The sequence below is a fragment of the Brachyhypopomus gauderio genome, chromosome 16 (assembly GCF_052324685.1).
Source record: "Brachyhypopomus gauderio isolate BG-103 chromosome 16, BGAUD_0.2, whole genome shotgun sequence".
In the NCBI taxonomy this organism is placed as follows: domain Eukaryota; kingdom Metazoa; phylum Chordata; class Actinopteri; order Gymnotiformes; family Hypopomidae; genus Brachyhypopomus; species Brachyhypopomus gauderio.
In genome coordinates, this window is record NC_135226.1 from 2,175,253 (window position 1) to 2,200,468 (window position 25,216).

The window sequence follows — 25,216 nt, forward strand, 5'->3', positions numbered from 1 at the left end:
CCCAGCTTCAACTCCCTGACTGATAGCAAGAGATTCTGGTCTAGAACTGGAAAATATGGAGTCGTCCATACCCGAAGGCTGAGAAGCAGGCCCAGACCTTCACATCTCTACCACCATACTTCACTGTTGGGAGGTTCTTCTCTTTATATGCAGTGTTGACCTTTCACTAAACATGGCACCTGTGGTTGTGGCCAAATATTTAAATGTTGGACTCATCAGTCCAGAGAATGGACTTCCAGAAAGTCTCTGGTTTGTCCAAGTGCTCTCTGGCAAAGTTTAATCGGGCAACTTTGTTCTTTCTTGAGAGCAGAGGCTTCCTTCTAGCAACTCTCATGAATGCCACGTCTATTGAATTTTCACCTAATTGTAAACGCATGTATGTTTATTACAAATGTTGCCAGAGAGGTCTGCAACTCTCTGGAGGTGATGTGTGGGTTGGCCTTTACCTGAACTATTTTTGTTGTGCTTTTTGCTGCAAGTTTTGAAGGCTGTCCACGTCTGGGCCAAGTTGCAGTGATGCCGAGTGCAAATTGTAAAATGATTTGTCTTTCAGAGGATTGATGGAGCTGGAATCGTTTGGAGATCTGGTAGCTTTCTCCAGACTGATGGGCTGTTACCACCTTCTTCCTGATATCTCATTTCCTCTCTGCATTGTTGTTCTTTACACCTTTACACGACATTGATCTCCTGTCTCTTTTAATCAGTGTGGCTCAAATCTTTTCCCAAAGATTTCACATTTGATTGGTCTGCTGTTTATTATTTAATAAAATCTTTCACAGGTTGAGTTACTGAAGCTCATAATGGCTGTGAAGAGCCCGAGTTTTCTGTAGCTCTTTGGGATGGTGGCATTTTATGGCACACATTATTAATTTTGTATTATTTGTTATTTAATTTTTACACTTAAAAGAAGGTAGCATAAAACTAGAAAACACAAAAAAGCCAGATAGAACCTTACTGGACAGTCACAGGATGTCTTGACCTAAACCTTTAACTTCTAACAGTGGTAATTCATCAGAGTGCATGATCTGTGGTCTTGGTCTGTGGTACCTGTCCTCAGGTAAAGGCAAAAAGGAAATCATGAATCTTCAGTTCATGTTTTACGTTGTTTAATCAAATATTAGAAACAATGTTCAATAAATCATCTGTACACAGTATGTTTAGGGAAGTTTCAACATGTATTGGGCAGATATTCAAAGCTACATGCATAACTTCCACACAATCTCCTCGTTTGACACCACCGGTTCCTCTTAGCGGATAGGGTGAAACGGCTCCACAATCTCTGCAAAAGTTTTCTTTCCTGGAAAAGTAACATAAGGCAACACATGTAGTCTTCAGCTCAACTAAACACTCGCTCCACACTGACAGAAGCACAGAAATTAAAGACAAAATCTGAAAAAAATCTCGTGTTATATTTGTAATTATCTGAAAAACAAAGACATGTTTTCTGAAGCTGGTACCTTTCTGTGGAAACAGGTCCGGGTGTAGACGCACATACTCGTTCATGTCCCGGTCCAACCGGGCGTAGGTGTAGTTCTCATACTTGGTTAGGTGATAGCCCATGAACCAGCACACGGACACCAGCAGCGCCTGTCGGTGCAGACCTACACACACAGAACCACACACAGAACTGTGACCCGCTGGTCTACACAAACAGAACCACACACACAGAACCACACAAACAGAACCGTGAGCCGCGGACCTACACAAACAGAACCACACATACACAGGGTTCCCACACCTCGGTTAACATCAAATTCAAGGACCTTTCAATGACTTTCCAGGACCAACTTCCTCAAATTCAAGGACTGCACCTGGCACCATTTGCCTACTGTTACCCCTGAATATGTTGTCAAAAAACAATGTTAATTCAATGCAAATTCAAAAGACCGAATGCCATTTCAAGCCATGCATCCTGAAATGTTCTGTGCATGACGTTAAGCACTGATTAAACGAAAAGGTGACATTCACGTAAAGCGGCTACACATATGTTAACTACATACAGGAAACACTAGCTTTCGGTGCTGAACAAACAAACAAATTTCTCTACAGGAGAATGACCAAACTTTTGCAAAGTAAGTCAGCATAGGCCCTGTAGAATCAATGTAATTTAAAATGAACTTACGTTGACACGTTGACAGTAGACAAATAATAATAACAATAATACACATATGCATATACACATACAGTACGTCACCTTGTGGGGGGGGGCCCTGCCGGTCGCCTCCGTTTACAGCGGCAGATGTCCTGTTTTTGGTCACGTGATGTTCGTCCCTCAGGTGGGCGGGACCCATGATCCGTCTCACCTGAGGGTCGTTTGTTCGTCTATATATGTCTTGTCTTTGTACCAGTTGACTGCTGGTTATTATTTTCTTAATCTGGATCTATGTCACGGGTATTTGGTTTGCGCACTTTCTATTAAACCATCCTCTTTCCCTGAGACTTGGCGTGATCGCTTCCTTTTTAGTTGCTCACACTGCCCGTCACAGTACATACATAAAACAGAGGAGCAAAGCCATATAATGAGATTAGATTAGAGAAATCTGGTGTGAGATGATTCTTGCATTTTTCAAGTTTTTAAATCTACTTAATGATTCTTAATTAATTCAATTATAAAGAGAAAATAAGGATTTTAACCACTCCACTTACTGTAGTGAATGTGGTATTTTGCTAAAAGTACGACTACTTTTATGGCATCAGAGAAATCCGAACTTAAGTTTTCCGCATAAAGTAAAATGGTATCAAAAGAAAGAATGTTAAGTTTGAGATTAATTGAGTTTCTAGTGTCCATGCAAAAACTTTGTGAATATTGACATGAAAAAACTAATGCTCCTGGAATTCATCTTCTGACTTACAAAAGGCACATGAATTCACATCAAGTTTAAATCTTCTTTCAAGAAACATGGCTACAGGATATATCTTATTTATTATTTTGAAATGAGTCTCTATTACTTTAGAAGTTATGGGCCATTTGACAAGCCATTGTGGTTTTATAATTTGTATTAGGATGTTTCTTTAAAGAATCTCATTCATTCAACTCTGAATATAAAATGACATTTTTGATTAATTGAATTAATGCTAAAGGAATCACTTTGCAGACTTTTTTAAAATCTTTATAATAACTATCATATCAGATCATATTTTTCAACAAAGGATGAGAAATTTAAAACATTATGACAATCTTTTTCATAGCAATCTTTTGTAAATATTGACTTCCTACCAACTTTGCCCTATTATTCCTTGACTGCGGTCTTCATCCATATGAAATTTCAAACCCCCCAAAATATTCAAGGACCTTCAAGGACGGCTGTCTTTTATGCCTGTTTTCAAAAACTTTCCAGGGCCTTGAACTTATTTTTTCAGATTCACAAACTTTCAAGGATTTCAAGGACCCGTGGGAACCCTGCATACAGAAACGTGACCCGCTGGTCTACACAAACAGAACCACACAAACAGAACCGTGAGCTACACAAACAGAACCACACAAACAGAACCGTGAGCTACACAAACAGAACCACACACAGAACCGTGAGCTACACGAACAGAACCACACAAACAGAACCGTGAGCTACACGAACAGAACCACACAAACAGAACTGTGAGCTACACAAACAAAACCACACACAGAACCGTGAGCTACACAAACAGAACCACAAACAAAACCGTGAGCTACACAAACAGAACCACACAAACAGAACCGTGAGCCGCTGGTCGGGGTCGCCGGGTCGCCTCACCGGAGCGCAGCGCAGGCCTCCGCCTGAAGCCGTTGTCCAGCAGCGCGGCGACCCAGCCGGTCAGGCCGAGCCAGACCGAGTTTCGGTTGATAAGGCCCGGAGGGGGGAGAGCCCTCGCCTCGTCGGGGAGGAACCGCATCTTCAGTCAGACCCACTCGTCTACACAACCACAGCTCCAAGCTTCCGCTCACCAAGGGCAGCGAGCAGGGCGGTCCGCGCCATCAGCCGTCCGGCCGGAACACTCGGCGCTCCCGCAAAGGTTCCGCGCTGCACAAACAAACCATATTTACCGCATTTAACGGCGACTAAAGGCGAAGGTTTAGTCCTGCAGACAACTTAAATTATGTAGACAATATTTTCGCCACCCTGTTTGAAGCACAAAATTTTGACCATTTAATCTAAAAGTGTGTCAACATATTTAACCTCTTAATGTTTCTTGTAGATTGAATTAATTTCTGTTATAACCGAAATCACGGGGTTTGTGTCTCTATAAGAGTTAAACACCCCCCCCCCCACGTTAAACCCCCCCGTGTCTCGTTTCTCGGGTCTCCACCGGAGGAGCAGCATGACGTCATGACAGAACCGAAGGGAACCGCGATCACCGGGACTGCGCGAGGACGGGCTGCACGAGCGCCTGCGAAGCCCCGTAGGACGGAGCGCGCGCCTGTGGAATAACGCGGACCGGGCTCGGTTCCCCTCCCCTCGTCCACGAGACGAAATCATAGGAGTTAACGTGAAGCGCTCGTGACCGAGGAGAGGCAGCTTGCTCGTGCATGTGTTTGCTAGCTGGTTAGCTGCACAGCATCTGTTGTTTTACTCCTGTCGCAACTTCAAAAGGAACATTCGGGTCGCGAGGTAATAACGACGAAATGCGAGGGGTGGTGGTGTTTATTACTCGGTGTGCATCGCCGCGATCGCCTCGTTTACTGTGGAGATCAGGGTTCTGCACACAGTCTGGGGAGGAGATCAGGGTTCTGCACACAGTCTGGGGAGGAGATCAGGGTTCTGCACACAGTGTGAGGAGATCAGGGATCTGCACAGGGTTCATTAACACAGCTCTGGACAGCCGAGCTGGTTAGACAGCAATCTTATAAGAGGTGTTAAATCACGGTTGGTCTCTGTTAGTGTCTGTGTGCAGAAGAATAAGTGACCAGTGATGGCATATGATGGCATACTTTATAAATACCCATGGTGGTCTGTGGTGGTCTATATTGTCTCACTACCACTGCACTTCTTCAGAAGTTTACATGAGACACACAGAGAGAGAGAGAGAGAGAGAGAGAGCGAGCGAGCGAGCGTGTGAGCGCCCGAGAGCGCGTTAGCTTGGCAGCTCAGATGACCCTGTCTTTATACGCCTTGTTTCTTTATTGCAGTCCTCTCAGCATCCCACCACAGGCCTTGGCAACAGGAGCGTTTAAACACACGCACCGAGGGGTTTGCCCATGGCAACACTACACGTCGAGGGAGGAGGAATACAATGAAGCTGTTCATCTACTAGGGTAAAGAACACTTCTCAGAAAACACCATCAATTCTGCAGAGTGCTGTCAGCTCTGGTTCTGTGTCTTGCAGTGATTACTCAAGTATCATTGAAATTATTTCAGAGCAGAACAGAAAATTGACATGAAAACAAGAAAATGTGACTTATTTGTAAGGCACTTAGTTATTCAGAAAACAATGCAGTCATGTCAAATATTTAGGTTTATAGATGCTCTAGAAGACCTTTACACCTGTATACCTACAGGAGACGCTGGACAATCCCTTAATGCTAAATATGTATGGTTTTGATAAAGCTCTAGTATATTAAATGTCGTAGTTATGGAGCTGCCTGAGGTTGCGTGGCTCTGAACTGTTCCTCTCTCTCCTCGCTGCTCAGGGCGAACATGGAGGATTATGATTACCTGTTTAAAATAGTGCTGATAGGAAACGCAGGAGTGGGCAAAACCTGCCTGGTCCGACGCTTCACGCAGGTCTGTGGTGTTATTTACGTTTCATAAAGGAGCAATTCCAAAACAATGTTAATGTTGTATACAATTAATGGACAGTAGTTCACATCAGTTGTGGTTATACAAATAAACCAAGCTAGCAGCATGTTTTTAGGGGAAGTTCCCTCTGCTTATGCAGTGTGTGCAATGCTGGCTGGGTCTGTGCCCTTTAGAAACCCATTCAGTCTCTTCTAATGCTGTAAGAAAGAGTCTGAGCAGAATTAATGTTGCTTTTCATTTTTGGTGTCGTTCCCCGTTTCTGTGGTTCTAGGGTCTGTTCCCACCTGGTCAAGGTGCCACAATCGGGGTTGATTTCATGATCAAAACTGTGGAGATTAAAGGGGTAAAAGTGAAGGTATGTTTGTTCTGTTCATCGCTGCTCTTTTGAACGTGTTTCCACGTTGTGACACTGAACCCTGGACATCGCCTGATTTATCCAACATGTTCAGACATGATTGAATGTTTTTGTTACTTGAAAGCGTTTATTCTTGGGTATGGATACACATATCTCTGTACTTAAACTACACTTACGCCACAGTTTACCCGCATCCTTACTCCACGGTTTCATTGAGCTGTGGCCTCTTCCCATTTCCCGTTTTAGTGCGGACTGGTTTCCTGCTCGGTGAGTCCTGGTTCAGCCACTCAGTGTTGTGATTTGTGCAGCTCCAGATCTGGGACACAGCGGGCCAGGAGAGGTTCCGCTCCATCACGCAGAGCTACTACCGCAGTGCCCACGCCCTCATCCTCACCTACGACATCACCTGCGAGGACTCCTTCCGCTGCCTGCCCGAGTGGCTGAGGGAGATCGAGCAGTATGCCAACAACCAAGTGGTCACCATCTTAGTCGGTGAGTGTTCGGAGCACCTACACGCCCTCCACAGCCTTAACTGGAGCGGCCAGCACGTCCGAAGACTTACTGATAATTTTTGTGTCTTGGTACTGTTGTCTAGAACATTTAGAACTGATGTTTAATAAATATGCTTTACTAATACATGTACACATTCGGTACACTTTACTGGATTTGTGCTGATTGCCCAACTTGCTAACCCTGCTTACGCTGCTGACTCTACTGGTCCCACCAATCCCACTGACCCTGATGACCCCGCTGACCCTGCCAACCCTGCTGCTGTTGTTAACAGGGAATAAGACTGACTTGTCTGAAAGGCGTGAGGTCCCTGTACAGAGGGCGGAGGAGTTTGCGGAGGCCCAGAGCATGTTGTACCTTGAAACGTCCGCCAAGGAGTCCGACAACGTGGAGAAGCTGTTTCTGGACCTGGCCCGCCAGCTCATCCAGGACGCCAAGCAGAACACGCTGGACGACACGGACCGAGCGCCCGTGCCAGGAGAGGGGAAGACCATCAGCTACCTCAGCTGCTGCAGCGTCAACTAGGCCAGCCAGCTGCTGATTGGCTAAGAGCTCTAGCCCCTCCCCTACAGAGTGCATAAAGGGGTGGTTGGATCGTTGCGATGGTCTCTCTCTGCCACCACAGCTGAGCTCCAGGACAGTTCTTTAATGCTTACAAGAACTCTGGCGTATTTTTAAACCCCCCCCCCCCCATGTCCAGGATGCCAAGGGGAAGACGTGTGCTGCTACTGAGGGCTTCCGAAGCTCCTGAACGCTAGTGGTGTACGTACAGGAAGACCACAGGCCAGACAGTGGGATTTGATGCACTACAGTATATCACTATACATGTATAAGCAAATATGTCTATTGTATGAGATATTTGAGCAACAGTACATGTCTGACTACATTTTATAAGGCACAGAATATTAGCATCACACATACTAACATAAGTTCAACTCCACAACTTTGCAGTGTGGAACAATACAACAATTCGAAGTATTTACAGTTTAAGACAAGTGCTCAGTTTCAAATTTGAGAACGCTTCAGAAACGTGTCATTTCACACCATCATGGGAGTGGTCACACCATCATAGGAGTGATCACGCCATCATAGGAGTGGTCACGCCATCATAGGAGTGGTCATAGGAGTGGTCACACCATCATAGGAGTGGTCACACCATCATAGGAGTGGTTACGCCATCATAGGAGTGGTCACGCCATCATAAGAGTGGTCACGCCATCATAGGAGTGGTCACGCCATCATAAGAGTGGTCACGCCATCATAGGAGTGGCCACGCCATCATAGGAGTGGCCATGCCATCATAGGAGTGGTCACACCATCATGCAGCTTAATTTCTGGTTTGATTGTTCTTGTCACTTAAATGGATATTTGGTTCTCTTATATTGGCTCAAAATCATATTTTAAAATCTTAAGAGGGTTGTTATCTGAGCAGGATTTTGTGTCCGAATGTATTCTGTAAGTTCAGAGGGCTTCACAAGCTAGAAACACACCTGCAGCTCACACCAGTACACACACATTCACCTTCAGCTCACACCAGTATGCATTGAATTCCCCAGATGTAAACACATTGTAAACACTGTGGAAATAAGGTCTTGTGCAAAATGAGTGGTCATTATTTAGGCCTATGTCAACATTGTGATACACTGCAGTCTGTGAGTATTTGAACAATGACACATTTTTATTGGTGTGGCTTTAAAACACATTGAACACACATTGAACACATGTTGGATTTGACATGAAACAGGTGACTGAAAGCAAACTGTCCCCTTTAATCCAGTTATGTGGACAGATTTAGAGAAACTCAGGAGCTGCAGGTCTTTCTGAAGCCCTCTGGTCAATAGGGGAACAGGTGTAATGGGAGAGTTGGCTGTTTGGTGGCTCCTTGATGAGTTGTGGCTCTGTACTATTAGTTCAGTCTCAAGACGACACTAAAGGGTTCTAGCTGATTTGAGCTTCTGCGTCTCAGAGTCTGTGGCTGGGGGTGTTGTCCTCAGAATGAAGGTAGGCGAAGGTTTGCACCAGTGAACCAGTCATAACCCTGAAGTACTATATGACTACACAGACATTAGGTACATTAAAATCTGTGTTTTTATTGTAAAGAACAATGAACACACTGTTAATGGTAATATATGGTCTGAGCTTATATCAAAGCGATCAAAGACAGTGGGGTTGAAAAGAAGAGTGCTCAGGCTCCCTCGTTCTGTGATGATTGGAGGTTTGAAATAGCAGCACTAGCAGGGTGAAATCTGTAAAGATATTTTATCGCTCAGATCCATCCAGATCGGAAGTCATTGGCCACTAGATTTCCTTGTTGCAGGACAAATTGTGCCGAGAACCGATTTCAGTTCCTCCAGGCTCACGTCGAACCTGCTGGAGACTCGAAAGTGAAGAGTGAGGAAGGATTTGCAACAGTTTATAAATGCGAGTTTCATTTAAGATTCTTGTGCGGTTGCCACCTTAGGTGAAAGTTCAGCACACATTCCTTTGTGCTGTGGACTTTAGTTTCATAGTTCGTCTGGAATTATAGCTATTAACCCTTTCGTACGTTCATTGGTTTTGTTTAAGGAGTACATTCTTTTCAGCAAGTCATTGCAACTGCAGGAATCCAGTAGCTTTAGGAATTGAGTTGATGTTTCTGCACATTGTCCTGTAAAAGGGATCGTGCTTCTCTCCTGTAGATGAATCCTCTACAGTACTGGTTGGAGTCTGAGAGCACACACTATACAGGAATATCCTTTATGACTGATGGTATTAAACTCCTCTCTGCTCAACCTGATATAGGAGTATTTGGCTAAGTCTTTCTAAATGCTGTTTAATAGTCTTAACACCTGCTTCAGTCAAATTTACCTACCAACATGTAGTCTATGAGTGGGTAGTGAGTAATCTGTATGATGGTTTGACCAAATTTAGCCTTTCTCTCATTTGAAGCTAACATATTAATATGTTGACACGTGATGTGTATATATATATAACATTAGTATATAGTACATATAATGGGAAACTTTGTTTATTTAGTGACATTTTGGTACTTTAATTTCCATTGTTTTAAAGCTTCTGACGTGGGCGTGAGTGTATGAGTGATCTGGGACATTCATGCACACAGATTCAGGCTTGCTATTGTACTACTTCATAACATAATGGGTTGTTTCTTTTTTTGACGTGTTGTGATGTCATGAAGTCTGGCTTGGCTCCCTGTGATGTCATGAAGTCTGGCTTGGCTCCCTGTGATGTCATGAAGTCTGGCTTGGCTCCCTGTGTTGATCTCATACTATGTTGTTGTGCATCTGGCCACGGTCTGCAGCAGGTGGAACGTGTACCTCCATGTTGACTTGACTATATTATATGGTTGTTTGCACCTGTATTACAATGGAACTGTGAATCTCTGTGAATCTTTTCTACATTTTCAGTGTTTTACTTGCTGCTATAAAGCCTTTTCATTTCACTTTCTGATTCATTTTTACTGATGTGTTTGGAAGAGAGTGGATTTGAAACTGCACAGATATCTTGCACAGATACCCTGCACAGATACCCTGCATAGATGTCCTGCATAGATATCCTGCATAGATATCCCTTTTGTCCTTCATGGATTACGCCTCTTCTCAGTCGTGCCATCTGGGATAAGGATTGAGACACTTTGCTTTTTGAATTTCGACAGTGCGCACCGTCCCTCTTCTGAGTCCATAAATAATGTGCAGTCTGCTCAGTGAGGTAGCGAATCTTTTAAACTCCAGAATCATTCGTCTTGTTCTAGCCTTTTCAGTGAGGTAACGAATCTTTTAAACTCCACAGTCATTCGTCTTGTTCTAGCCTTTTCAGTGAGGTAGTGAATCTTTTAAACTCCACAGTCATTCGTCTTGTTCTAGCTGTTTATTTTACTTGGAATGCGTTGTATTCATGTCCACATTGATAGCTGTTCAGCTGTTACTCTGTTATATACTCTGTTATATAGTGTTTTAACACATGTTTATTTCACATTGAGAGCCTTTTTGAAGTGTGTATTTTCACTGTGTTCTTCTGTATGCTGTCAGCCATGTTCAGTGTTTGTTGGGTAACGTGGCTGGTTTTATTTTACAGATATTTGTCATATTTCTCTCTATGTGGCCTTCCCTCTGTGCTTTATTTCCAGAAGAGTGTTCTAAATATTTTTACTGGTTTCTTAATCTTAAATTTCATATTTTATGAACCATTTCATTATACAAAATCTACTGGTGATAAATGTCCTTTACATAGAGAGACCATTTCTTGAAATTACAATTTAGGAGTATTATCAGTTTCAGATTTGAAGACATGGTATTTTAGTTTGTACAGTAATGTTTGAGTCTCATGTTTCGTTATTTTCACACTGTGTAGGCTGCAAGTCAATATAAAAACTCAATTAAACTCCAGGTTATGACACAAAATCTGAACTGAAATTTCTCTTTGCTAATATAACCAATTATAACTATATAATAACTATATAATATATAACTATATAATATAACTAATTAGCCTGCGGATCATCTGCGGATGATCTAAATTACATTATTGGAGTGTCTAAGATATATAAATGGTCTTGAGTAACAGAAAGAGAAAACAGTCAAACTACAACTCCCATCAGCCATTGCGATCTTTACGACGAACGCAAAGTGCCGCTGCCGTGGCATGCATGTGGAAATTTGATTTTTGAGGGTTTGATGTTGACAAAACAGGGAAAGTTTTGTTTGTTTGTTTTTTTGAGTCTCCAAAATGAATGAAAGTATCGGTATTTGTAATGGCTGAGGTTAGTCGCAGGTTTTGTCCACATACGGGTCCATATTGTGCTAAACTTCCATATAACGATGCGCTTCATAATTTCTGTCCCAAGTCATTTGACAGGTTCCTTCCTTCTTCCGTATGAAACGCAGTTCAGCAGCTACAAGGTGGCAAGACGCCGGCGGTGTTGGTGCGGTTCGGTACCGTGTATACACGGTGTCGGTGCGGTACCTCGGCGATGACGCTGCGCTGCTCACCCGTGGCTCGCGCCGGGCTCGCGTTAGTTCTCGGCTGTTTGCATCTGCTCGCGCTTAAGCACGAGCACATCTTAGGCAGACACAGGGTGTCCAGGAGTTTCTCCCAGCAAAAACTCGTCTTCTACAAAACTTTGTATTTTGACCAGCAGGTAAGTTTTTAGAACAACATCATCTTGATGTATTGTTGATCGATTCGTCACGAATGCAATAAAAATGCTGAACGTTTACAGTAATATCTGCAAACGTTTGTCAAGATTGCAAATCTGTGTGGACTTTAATTAAAGTGCAACCTTGACAAGCGTGTTTGATTGTGTATGTCGTCTGTGTACACTATAGAAGTTTAAATCTATGGTCCTGTTAAACTGTCAAATTAACATAAATTGAGTGAACCTTGAATATCAAATTGTTAATCGTCTGAGACAATATTCACAAAAAGCTTGCTATATCTGCTTGGGATATCATAGTAGTATACAACTGGGTTTCCTCTGCGGATTTCCTTAATTTTCTGGACACAGTTTCTGCTCCAGCGCTTTGCATTGTGTCTGTGCACAATTGGCTTTTCCGGTTTACCGCATATGCAGAATAGAAAAGCCATCTGACTTCTGTCATTGCTTGCCAAAAGGAGCATATCAGCGAAACTGGATGTGTATCAGGATGGACGTATTTAAACAGAAAGTGAATGTTAAAAGCTCTTTAAGTGTTGCACTTCATGTCTTAGTGGCATCCTGGAATGTAGTATATAAGTACGCACACGCCTCAACCTTCTTTGGCCAAAAAGGTTGGCAAAAGCAGTTTATTTATTTTTTTTATGATGCTGACTTTTCACACAGTGAAAATCGCTGACCTAGGAAAAACCAGACTTCTAAAAGACAAAAACATGCCTGCACTCTGTACTGAGGATTTAATTCCCTTTTGTCTTGTGCGCGTCAGGTTTGGCTTGTACATCTTCATGGTGACCTTTTAATTTCCTGGGGCCTAAGGAAGAGTGATGTAATTTCCTGCTCTGTCCCCGTTGTCCTGTCTTTTCCCCTGTCTCAGCACTTAATGGATTGTAATCAGTAGCTCACGGTTGTGCTGCTTTAAACTTCTGCAGGGAAGTTTGGAGTCACTGATATGTCTTTACAGATTTCTCAGCCTCCTACTAAAAGAACAGACTGGATCTTAATAACATGTCGGTATCTTAAAGGTGGTTTATGGGTAAAGGTTGTGTCTTCTCACCTGTCTTATGTCTGATCTATAGTGAGGTTAGACATCACCTCTAGTTTATTACGTGTTGCAGACTGAAGCCCAAGCACAGCAGAGCTGAACCTCGTGAACCTCATTAGCTAAACATTTTTTTGAAAGTGCTTTGGAGAAACTTAAAGTTTAACTTTTAGTTTAAGTACTAATTAATCCTGGCTGGTAACGTTATTGGAGAGTTTACAACTGAGAAAACCACAAAGAAAAACACGGACGAAGGACAAATATCCAAACAATGAAGAGTAAACACAATGAAAGTAAACATGTGACAAAATATTACTATAATACAATACTAATATAATATAACAGTATTACAAACATAACATTTAAGAATCACAGGACTTAGTAACATATGAATTTGGAAGCTTAAAAAACCAAACAAAAAATTGTAATATTCTTTTAATTTTCTTACAGAAAACATTGTGTAGGGTGTTTGAGAGCTGTGCTGGTTACACCATGAAGGGGATTTCCAGCAGGATCTGAATCTGGTGATGTGTCACGCTGTCAGACGGTTGTTTGGCCTCAAACTGAAAAAACAGAAGTTATGAGCAGAGATTCAGGATGCTATAAAACATTTTTGTGATCTGAAATTACTTGGTACAGGACAAAATAACCAGCAGTGTTTATATCACCATAGCTGCACACAATTGCACACTTGTTAATTCAACATGGATATGAATTATAGGATAAATGGATATAGGATATATGACCATAGGATAAAAATACATCTACAAATACATCTACAAATAGAAAGAAAGGGAGGAATAAAGAAAGATGAAATATGTAGGCTAGGTAGAGTCACATCACAGATACACAATTAGAGGTAATTAACAGGAAATTTACAGGTAAATTAACACCATATGCTGTAGGCACTTATTAAATATAAGTTGAAATCTGAAATATTAGATGGTAGTGAAGTTTCATATGTTTAGTGAAGAGGTTCTGTTAAGTGTGCAGGAATAGTTATTGATCCTGTAAGTACATGGGTATGTTTTCAATATTTACAGAATAAAGTTAGTGCAGTGCAGCACTCTGGTGCAGAGAGTGTGACCGTGTTATTAATAATCAGAGAGTGTGACCGTGTTATTAATAATCAGTGCTGCTTTTATAAAGAGATGATGACTCAGTGGGCAATGTGTGTCAGATTTACTAATGACCACTAGATGTCACTCGCGCTCCAAACCTGTCTGACGCTGTTACAGAGATCGGGATAAAGAGCCGAGTTCGCTTTCAGACACCGACACAAACACTACAACTTTTCAGGAAAATATGTTAAAACCATACACGTTTGCATGTATTTGTGAAAAAAATGATGGCTCCATTGTAGTTAGGCTTTCATGGCGTGAGAGAATTTTTTATTTGGTTTGACAGATATTTGACCCTAAGCCAAGACTTGACTGCTGGGTGAATGAAACTTTGGCCCTGGGAGTCGTTTTTACTGTCGCTGGCTCATAAAATTTCTGCCTCTTTTTATCCAAAGGAAGGAGGTAGAGAGAATAAAAAAACACATGACCACAAAAGCCAACATTCATTATTTATTGGGTGTGTTTGAAAAAGGGGGGTTAAGTGTGAAGACGCAGCGTTTGGGGACCTGTGTTTCTCCTCTCACGTCCACTGAATGTGGACAGGGCAGAAGAGACATCACTGCAGACAGTGCTGGGCTGGTGTCCCAGTGCAGGACGCCAGAACTAATGTGGATCCCTGAGGCCTGGCGTTGGATTTTAATACAAATTGAAGCTAATTATCCTTTCATCGTCCCTCAGAGGTTTTCCACTCCACAGTACAGGAGTGGCGTAGTGCCAGGTCACAGGCAGCAGTAATGACACTGGTCTCAAGGACTCTACACCTACAGGGGGGAGAGATGTAGGGTTCAGGTTCTACATACAGACACGTATTTGCTATGTTTCTATGTGGATTTATAAATGCACTGTTCATGCATGTGTCATGCATAAGGGCATTAATTCATGAATGCAGTAGCCTGTAATAGTATTGTTATATTCTGTATTCTTTTGCAGATTGATCACTTTGGGTTTTTGGAGAATGGTATGTTCAAGCAGAGATACCTTGTCAACGACCAGCACTGGCGTCAAGAGAACGGACCCATTCTGTTTTACACCGGGAATGAAGGAGACATCACCTGGTTCTGTAACAACACTGTAACTATCAAATGTCCATTATCAAAAATTTATTTGTTAGCTAAATATGGATAAATCCAATGCATAGGGCAAGTACTTAATGTGTGTGTGTGTGTGTGTGTGTGTGTGTGTGTGTGTGTGTGTGTGTGTGTGTGTGTGTGTGTGGTTGGTAAAGGGCTTCATGTGGGACGTAGCAGAGGAGATGGGAGCCATGCTTGTTTTTGCAGAGCACCGTTACTATGGCGAGTCCATGCCGTTTGGGGACGAATCTTACAGTGTAAGTTCTGTCGGAGTGCTGAACTTCAGCCTCTGTGCTGTCTGTGCTGTCTCTGTGCTGTCTGTGCTATGTCTGTGCTCTGTGCTGTGTCTGTTTTCTCTGTGCTCTGTCTGTTGTCTCTGTGCTCTGTGCTGTCTCTGTGCTATGTCTGTGCTGTCTCTGTGCTGTCTGTGCTCTATGCTGTCTGTACTCTGTGCTGTCTCTGTGCTCTGTCTGTGCTGTCTGTTGTCTCTGTGCTGTGTCTGTACTGTCTGTGCTCTGCTGTGTCTGTTGTCTCTGTGCTGTGTCTGTGCTGTCTGTGCTCTATGCTGTCTGTACTTGTGCTGTCTGCTTTCTCTGTGCTCTGTCTGTGCTCTCTCTGTGCTGTCTGTGCTCTGTCTGTGCTGTCTCTGTGCTGTGTCTGTGCTCTGTGCTGTGTCTGTTGTCTCTGTGCTCTGTCTGTGCTGTCTGTGCTGTGTCTGTTGTCTCTGTGCTCTGTCTGTGCTGTCTCTGTGCTGTGTCTATGCTGTCTGTGCTCTATGCTGTCTGTACTCTGTGCTGTCTGTGCTTTCTCTGTGCTGTGTCTGTGCTCTGTCTGTGCTGTCTGTGCTTTCTCTGTGCTGTCTGTGCTGTCTCTGTGTTGTCGGTGCTGTCTCTGTGCTGTCTGTGCTTTCTCTGTGCTGTGTAGCCCTAACCATCTTTCCCAGAGGAACATTTCACTTGCATGTCTTTCAGAATGCCAAGTATTTGAACTACCTGACGTCGGAGCAGGCTTTGGCAGACTTTGCGGTGCTGATCAAAGCCTTGAAGGCATCTGTGAAGGGAGCTGAGAACAGTCCGGTCATCTCTGTGGGGGGTTCCTACGGTGGCATGCTCTCTGCCTGGCTCCGAATGAAGTACCCTGGTGTAGTTACAGGGTGAGTACCTCTGTGTAGTTACAGGGTGAGTACCCCTGTGTAGTTACAGAGTGAGTACCCCTGTGTAGTTACAGGGTGAGTACCCCTGTGTAGTTACAGGGTGAGTACTCAGTCAGTGTGAAGCTGGAAACTGCTGCACATAACAGATTTACTTTGACATTTAGTTTAATGACCTGAAGATTAAAAGTTTGTGTGAAAGGATTTCCAACTGTGAACCAGTGTTTGTTCCCGTTATATCTAAATTGTCGTTTATATTATTTCTGAAGTTACATTTATTGTCTGTTTCTTGTGCTATATTAGTTCAAATGTGTTCAAGATGTGAACAGAGAGTCACAGCATGCATGGAAAATGAAGACAGAACAAATTGGATCAAACTTCCACTCATAGGAACAGTGTCAGTTTGAGGGCAGCAGAGGGCAGCAGAGAGCAGCAGTCTTCCTCATGGTTTGTTGTTATTGTTCCCTGCAGGGCGCTAGCTGCTTCTGCTCCTATATGGCAGTTCACTGATATGGTGCCCTGTGGAGATTTCTACAAAATAGTCACCCAAGACTTTACCAAGAGCGGAACCAACTGTAGCACGTCCATCAGGAGGTCATGGGTGGCTATCAGCAATGTGTCCTCCTCAGGTCAGCATGGTCTGAAGTTACTGAGGACCAGACATGTTCGTCATCTTCTCTGTCAAGTTCTTTGTGTTCTACCGATGAATGTGGTGCTATTCATAAACAATTAATGTGGTGCTGTTTATTAACAAATTAATAATTTTGGTGTGTCAATTTTCTCAAAAGTGACATTTACAGAAAAGTAATTTTAGTGTTTTTGCTTAAAGTGTGATAAGCTTGTAGTTAAACACAGAATATATGCTTTCTAACAACTGTGAGACACGGATTCATCCTGCCGACTGAGTGGTGTGTTGTTCCTGAGAGAGTGTATGTGTGTGTGTGTGTGTGTGTGTGTGTGTGTGTGTGTGTGTGTGTGTGTGTGTGTGTGTGTGTGTGTGTGTGTGTGTTTGTGTGATGACAGCGGAAGGTCTCCAGTGGCTGGCTGATAAGTTTGGGCTTTGCTCTCCGCTCAAGTCCCAGGATGTAGGTGATTTCAAGGCCTGGCTTCAGGAGACCTGGGTCAACTTGGCCATGGTTGATTATCCATATGAGGCCAACTTCCTGCAGCACCTCCCCCGGTGGCCTGTTAAGGTACTGCACATTCTTCTGACTTTCAAGAACTATACAGACAATACAGGGTTTTTAAATATATATTTGGTCTTGTGTGTAAAATAACAATAACACCACAGATGGGGGCGCTGTTTCACAAGAATGTTACGTCTCTTCTAAAGTGGTTAAATAATCAGTCCTCCCTCAGACCCTGTATGGTGTGTTAAAAATGACTCCCTGAAACATGACCAAATACCTGTGTGTGTGTGTGTGTGTGTGTGTGTGTGTGTGTGTGTGTGTGTGTGTGTGTGTGTGTGTGTGTGTGTGGGCTTCCCTGAAACCATCCCTCATTGACACCATTCACAACATAGTGCTTGTGTTAATGAGACACACATCTTTTACAATTGCTTACCTCGGAAGCATCATTAAAGTACTGTTTGGCGTTGAGTTAGTGCTGTTGTTGTTCATATTGGTAGTTTCTCGTGCTTTTACGCCTTTGACCTCTGAGTGCCCTGGGCCACGTCATGCAGGTGTGAGAGGGCGTCTGTGCACCAACAGCACATGTGGCTCCTGGGAACAGCTGCACTGGCAGGAGCACTAGTGCTGACATCAGACTGGTAATACGGAACTATGACATCAGACTGGTAATGCTCTATTATGACATCAGACTGGTAATGCTCTATTATGATATCAGACTGGTAATGCTCTATTATGACATCAGACTGGTAATGCTCTGTTATGACATCAGACTGGTAATGCTCTATTATGATATCAGACTGGTAATGCTCTATTATGGTATCAGACTGGTAATGTAGAACTATGCCATCAGACTGGTAATGCTTTATTATGACATCAGACTGGTAATGCTCTATTATGATATCAGACTGGTAATGCTCTATTATGACATCAGATTGGTAATGCTCTATTATGACATCAGACTGGTAATGCTCTATTATGGTATCAGACTGGTAATGCTCTATTATGATATCAGACTAGTAATGCTCTATTATGGTATCAGACTGGTAATGCTCTATTATGGTATCAGACTGGTAATGCTCTATTATGATATCAGACTGGTAATGCTCTATTATGGTATCAGACTGGTAATGCTCTATTATGACATCAGACTGGTAATGCTCTGTTATGACATCAGACTGGTAATGCTCTATTATGATATCAGACTGGTAATGCTCTATTATGGTATCAGACTGGTAATGTAGAACTATGCCATCAGACTGGTAATGCTTTATTATGACATCAGACTGGTAATGCTCTATTATGATATCAGACTGGTAATGCTCTATTATGACATCAGATTGGTAATGCTCTATTATGACATCAGATTGGTAATGCTCTATTATGACATCAGACTGGTAATGCTCTATTATGGTATCAGACTGGTAATGCTCTATTATGATATCAGACTAGTAATGCTCTATTATGGTATCAGACTGGTAATGCTCTATTATGGTATCAGACTGGTAATGCTCTATTATGATATCAGACTGGTAATGCTCTATTATGATATCAGACTGGTAATGCTCTATTATGACATCAGACTGGTAATGCTCTGTTATGACATCAGACTGGTAATGCTCTATTATGATATCAGACTGGTAATGCTCTATTATGGTATCAGACTGGTAATGTAGAACTATGCCATCAGACTGGTAATGCTTTATTATGACATCAGACTGGTAATGCTCTATTATGATATCAGACTGGTAATGCTCTATTATGACATCAGATTGGTAATGCTCTATTATGACATCAGATTGGTAATGCTCTATTATGACATCAGACTGGTAATGCTCTATTATGGTATCAGACTGGTAATGCTCTATTATGATATCAGACTAGTAATGCTCTATTATGGTATCAGACTGGTAATGCTCTATTATGGTATCAGACTGGTAATGCTCTATTATGATATCAGACTGGTAATGCTCTATTATGGTATCAGACTGGTAATGCTCTATTATGATATCAGATTGGTAATGCTCTATTATGACATCAAACTGGTAATGCTCTATTATGGTATCAGACTGGTAATGTAGAACTATGACATCAGACTGGTAATGCTTTATTATGATATCAGACTGGTAATGTAGAACTATGACATCAGACTGGTAATGTAGAACTATGACAACAGACTGGTAATGCTCTATTATGGTATCAGACTGGTAATGTAGAACTATGACATCAGACTGGTAATGCTTTATTATGGTATCAGACTGGTAATGTAGAACTATGACATCAGACTGGTAATGCTCTATAATGGTATCAGACTGGTAATGTAGAACTATGACAACAGACTGGTAATGCTCTATTATGGTATCAGACTGGTAATGTAGAACTATGACAACAGACTGGTAATGCTCTATTATGACATCAGACTGGTAATGCAGTACCATTTTATTACATTACAATTGTTTTCTTCTATTATTTTAATAATTGTTTGTCATTTTATATTTTCCTCTATTTATTCTGTAAAGCAATTTGAGTTGCATGTATGAAAGGTGCTATACAAATAAAGATTATTATCATTATATTAAACTGGTAATGCAGTACTGTGACATCATACTGATAATGCTCTACTATGACATCGGTCTTGTAGAGCAGTACCATGACATCAGACTGTAAGTGCAGTACTATGCATTAATAAAAACAACTTGACATTACATTACATAACATTACATGACATTAATAGCATTTGATACATATTTAATTAAAGCAGATTACTCTTTTGCTAAAAGTATGTGTTTCTTGAAGTTTACTTCCTGTTTGAACTGGTTGTGGCTGAGGTGTGACTGAACTGTTTGATTCTTTCTGGGATGTTGTACAAATGTAATTGTAATGCAGCATTTTTCTTTTTTGAACACATCTTTAAATAATATTACTCTCTTGATAACTGGCATAGAAGTTATTAATAGTTATAATAAAGTTTAAAAACATGTTATTAATTTTCCACATGCAAAAAAAGAGAGTGCAGAAGCGATCTGTCTGTACCAACCAGTCAGATGTCATACCAGTGTTTGAGCACTTGTTTGTGGCAAATTGAAAATAGTTATTTTGGAGTGTTTTTGCACTAATCTGATAATGTATGCAGAGTCTCTCTGGTGTTTAAAGCATTTCAGACTGTGGATGCAAAGAGGGGCCTTTTGGTGACAAAGCTAATGTGATTATGGAAGTGACTGAGAGGTACTGGGAGCTTAGAGCAGGGTGATGTGAATGTCTAAGACTAATCCCATCTGAAAAGCGCAGAGGAGATGCTTTCAAGAGCCCCGGCAGTCTTTGTCATGGTAGGAGTCTAAGCTTAGACGTGTGCGTAGACCTCCTCAAGTACAGACCACCTTCTCTTTTAGGGCTCAAACACATTTTTTAGCAACAAACTCCATGTTATGTCCACTCTGCTTGCAGTCTTCAGTGACTGAACACCCAAACGTTTCCTCCTGATGAGAGCAGAGATGTGTGGACATCATAGACCTGCTAAACACAGACACAGAGTTCCTGGGCTGTGCCACTGTGGGGTGTGTGCTGTGTGTCTGTGCAGAGTAGAACTGTGATGCCCGCTTGAGTGTGATGTCTGCTTACCTTGGCACCCTCTGTAGACGAGGACCACTCGTACTACATTCTTAATTCAGTGTATTCTCTGAAGAAAGAGCAGGATGGTTTGACCAAAAGCTTCAGGTGCACCTGAGCCAAATTCAGTGCTCCCTGATTCTGCCTTTTTTACTGATACTGATACTGATCTATACTTGGAAAAAGAAAACAGAACACATTATTGTGCTATGTTTGTGTGTATGTGTATGTTTTAATGATGTTATTGATTTCCAGGTTGTCTGCACACACCTCCAGTTTGATGCCAGTGTGTCAGACAAGCAGCTGTTAGGTGGTGTATCACAGGCCGTGAAGGTGTACTATAATTACACAGGAAGTGCTGCCTGTCTCAACATATCAGAGACGGCTACGGGAAGCCTGGGCACCAGGGGCTGGTTCTACCAGGTAGGGGCCTAGCAACCCCAGACTAGCAAACTCAGACTAGCAAACCCAGACTAGCAACCCCAGACTAGCAAACTCAGACTAGCAACCCCAGACTTCTTAGTGACCCACTTTTGAACATCCTGTGCATACACACGAGTATTAATGGAGCGTATGAGTGATGCTGAATTAATAGCAAAGAAGTCCCTACATGTAATTTGTAATTAATGTAATGTAGCTGGGCTGAGCTGCCTGTGTCAATAGCCTACTGTCTTCTGTGTGTAGGCCTGTACAGAGATGGTCATGCCTATGTGCACCGATGGCGTTCAGGACATGTTTGAGCCGCAGGGCTGGAACCCGCAGGCCTTCTCTGACGAGTGCTACGCCCTGTTTGGGGTCCGCCCACGCCCACAGTGGGCCAGCGTGGCGTACGGTGGGAAGAACATCGGCTCCCATAGCAACATCATTTTCAGGTGTGTCGAACCTTTAATACTCCTGCACTGTAAAAAACAGAACTTAAAATTGCTCGCCTTACAATGATTTTTAGTTTAGCTGAGCCAAAAATAATTAATTGCACCATAAACGATAACAAAGTAATTGGATCAGCTTACTTTATTGAGTTTCTTGTTAAAAGTTGATCTGACCTTACAACCTGCATTGTCAAAATATACAAATTGTAGTTGAACCGTAGTTAAGGCCAGGCCAACTCCTCTGAGCATGCTCAATTTGACTCCTTGTTGAAAACGGTCATGAAACACCCTGGTGACATCATGTTTTCATGTTAGTTAAGGCCTTGAGTTTGATCTAATTGTGCCTGTGAGTGCCAATTTTCTTGCGAGGTGAGAATAAAACCTCTGTTCTTGATAAGAATGGGCTTGTCTGTGGCCTTTTTCTCCCACACCACGCCACAATATAATAAGTTGGCACAACTTTAAAAAATTTGGAACTCCTGGTATGTAATTTACATTTTGAGGTTCATATACATGGCTAAGATAAATGATCTGAACAATATATAGTAAGTTAGCATAACTTGAATCATTTGGAATTATTTGTAGGCAATACTTAAAATCTGAAGTTTATATACCTGTGAAAAATAAATAATTGGAACAAGAAATAATAAGTTGGCTCAACTGTGAGTGAATTTCTTAACTAATGCCAGGTTCACACTACACGACTTTTCAGTCAGGTTTTTGTGACGTTCGCACTACACGACTGGTTGTGCTGTAATCGCGAGTCTTTCAGTTGTTGTGGCTTTCACACTACATGACTGATCGGCAACGCGGGCTCACGAATTACACGACTGGGGAATCGCCGACTCATCTGGCTGCCGTCCAAAAACACGAGAACACGAAAATGAAACTCTCGCGAGAACCAGCAACACCACGAAGATGATAAAAACTATGTACATGTACTCCACATTTTCGTTATTATTATTTTTTTACCGTTTAAACACTCCATAGTCCCAAGTGAACATAAATATAATCAATCGCACTATTTCTCCAGTGCTGTCACATTAAACACAGTGTTGTAGTAAAGCTGTAAGAAAGGTGAGGATTTTGTGTGTTTGCTGGGTTACTGTTTTGAAAGTATTCTTGAAAGTTTTTTTACATTCTTCAGAGATATCTTCAGCGGTGCCGCGGTTCTCTCTCCGCGTTCCCATTGGCTGTAGCTAGACGCTGCTGCCGACTCTCAGTCGCCGACTGGGCTAGATATTAAACATGCTAGATATCTGCCGGTTGTCTGCAACGAGTCAGCGACCAGTCGGCGACTGCTCGGCGAGCGTCTTTCAGCAGTTCACACTACACGACTGAGCGAGCGACGAGTGATCGCCGATTTGCCTCCGACCACAGTTTCTGTCGCCGATCAGTCGGCGACTGAAAAACCAGCCTAAAATCGTGTAGTGTGAACCGGGCTTTAAGAGTTTGAGTTGGGATCAAAACTCAAAAATTGAGTGCAGTAAGTTGCCTTGAAATTTTGAGTTTTCTCAACTTTTTCGTTTTTACAGTGTGATTAATGTACAGTTTTGTAATTAGTCATTAAAGATGAAGATGGATTTCTGCACTTCACTTTGTTGGCCACCACACGGGAGAAACGTCCTGAAGCTGCATGTGTGGACGTGGTCAGTAAAGTTAATGGTCGTGTCCTCTGTGTTGTCTCGACTTTAGTAATGGAGATCTGGACCCTTGGAAGAGTGGCGGTGTCACCAAGAGCCTTTCGGACTCTCTGGTTGCCATAGTGATCCCGAATGGAGCTCATCACCTTGACCTCCGCTATAGTAACGAGCATGACCCCCAGTCTGTTATCCAGGCCCGCGCCCTGGAGCTGCAGTACATCAAACAGTGGATCAAACAGGAGCAGCAGCACTCTAGGGTATAGGGTCATCACTATAGGGTATAGGGTCATCACTATAGGGTATAGGGTCATTACTAGGGCATAGGGTCACCATTATAGGGCATAGGGTCACCACTATAGGGCATACGGTCACCACTTTGAAGCATTGTTTACGATTAAAATGAGCACAAGAAGCTCTGCTTACCAAAGATTGAACCAAAAAAGTGTTATGTATGTAACTAGACTAGAGTCGCTTTTGCAGTTTCTGTTTTAATGCATCAGAAATTATAATAATAAAAAGCAGGATGAATATTGCTCTGCAGTAGAACTTTTTAATTAGTGAATTTTAATTTAGTTATAAAATTTACTGAGGATAAAAAAAAATCATTAATCTTTTCAATGAAAAATTCACTTCAATGTTAATTCTATGTTCAGAAATATGTTTTGGGTACAAATATATGTTCACTTAATAAAAAATGTCAATGCCATGTTTAGTGCTGGGCTGGTTTCTCCCCTACTCTAACCCTAAACCCTAACCCTAAACCTAACCCCTACCCTAAATTCTAACCCTAAACCCTGCCCTAACCCTCTCAGCGAGAGGCTCCTCCTCCTTCCTCCTCCTCCTACTCTTCCTCCTGCTCTTCCTTCGTGATTGCTCTCGTGTGATTTAATAAAACTCTCAGCAGACATTGGAAAATGGCTCCATCTGTGGTGGCAGGAGGTGAGTGGTATAAAGCACAGACCGTGCAGGACCATGCGAGACCGTGCGGGACGATGCGAGACCGTGCAGGACCATGCGAGACCGTGCGGGACCATGCGAGACCGTGCGGGACCATGCGAGACCGTGCAGGACCATGCGAGACCGTGCGGGACCATGCGAGACCATGTGAGACCGTGCAGGACCATGCGAGACCGTGCAGGACCATGCGAGACCGTGCGGGACCATGCGAGACCGTGCAGGACCATGCGAGACCGTGCGGGACCATGCGAGACCATGTGAGACCATGCAGGACCATGCGAGACCGTGCGGGACCATGCGAGACCGTGCAGGACCATGCGAGACCGTGCAGGACCATGCGAGACCGTGCAGGACCATGCGGGACCATGCGAGACCGTGCGGGACCATGCGAGACCGTGCGGGACCATGCGAGACCGTGCAGGACCATGCGAGACCGTGCAGGACCATGTGCGACCAGGCAGAACCATGTGTGACCAGGCAGGACCCTGCCTCATGCAGCCCAGCTTACAGGACTTCCCACGTGTTCTCATGGTGACTCCAGCCTCTCCTAGTTACTGCACCTACACATCCACACATCTCCTGCTGTCACTGTTATTAATCCTGCAGCCTGAGTTCAGGGAAGGGGGGGGGGGTGTTTGGGAGGGGGGGTGGCGTTCTGGAGTTCAGGGGTGACGTGTGGAGATAAAAGGAGGTTGAATGGGATGGAGGAATGGATGGAGTAATGGTGTAATGGATGGAGTAATGGATGGCCCTTAGCCGTTAATGATGAAAGGTTAAAGGTCTGCAGGTCTGCTGCTGTGGAAGCTCCTCGTTAGATCCAAGTGTGGGAGCTACACTGGCAGTAATAGTTTCAGATCAGACGGTCTGGTGAGCTCATGAGGTGTTCAAGGATGGAATAACCCA

General features: G+C 42.9%; 3 protein-coding genes across 3 annotated transcripts; 2 read left to right on the top strand and 1 right to left on the bottom strand.

Annotated features, from left to right (window-relative positions):
- Window positions 1–1,089: 1,089 nt before the first annotated feature.
- Window positions 1,090–3,968, bottom strand: ndufc2 (NADH:ubiquinone oxidoreductase subunit C2). The gene is made up of 3 exons (XM_076977143.1): window positions 3,732–3,968; window positions 1,458–1,601; window positions 1,090–1,297 (listed from the first exon to the last, which is right to left on the bottom strand). The coding sequence occupies exons 1-3, from the start codon at window positions 3,868–3,870 to the stop codon at window positions 1,248–1,250; spliced, it is 333 nt and encodes a 110-aa protein (XP_076833258.1). The 5' UTR covers window positions 3,871–3,968; the 3' UTR covers window positions 1,090–1,247.
- A 336-nt stretch (window positions 3,969–4,304) lies between these two features.
- rab30 (RAB30, member RAS oncogene family) lies at window positions 4,305–10,973 on the top strand. The gene is made up of 6 exons (XM_076977142.1): window positions 4,305–4,586; window positions 5,105–5,230; window positions 5,606–5,699; window positions 5,986–6,069; window positions 6,378–6,561; window positions 6,854–10,973. The coding sequence occupies exons 3-6, from the start codon at window positions 5,613–5,615 to the stop codon at window positions 7,102–7,104; spliced, it is 606 nt and encodes a 201-aa protein (XP_076833257.1). The 5' UTR covers window positions 4,305–4,586; window positions 5,105–5,230; window positions 5,606–5,612; the 3' UTR covers window positions 7,105–10,973.
- A 225-nt stretch (window positions 10,974–11,198) lies between these two features.
- On the top strand, window positions 11,199–23,888 carry prcp (prolylcarboxypeptidase (angiotensinase C)). The gene is made up of 10 exons (XM_076977141.1): window positions 11,199–11,338; window positions 11,463–11,716; window positions 14,822–14,962; window positions 15,117–15,218; window positions 15,933–16,114; window positions 16,583–16,740; window positions 17,135–17,304; window positions 21,100–21,267; window positions 21,529–21,716; window positions 23,409–23,888. Exons 2-10 carry the CDS (start codon window positions 11,549–11,551, stop codon window positions 23,617–23,619), a joined length of 1,488 nt encoding a protein of 495 aa, XP_076833256.1. The 5' UTR covers window positions 11,199–11,338; window positions 11,463–11,548; the 3' UTR covers window positions 23,620–23,888.
- The last annotated feature ends 1,328 nt before the right edge of the window (window positions 23,889–25,216 follow it).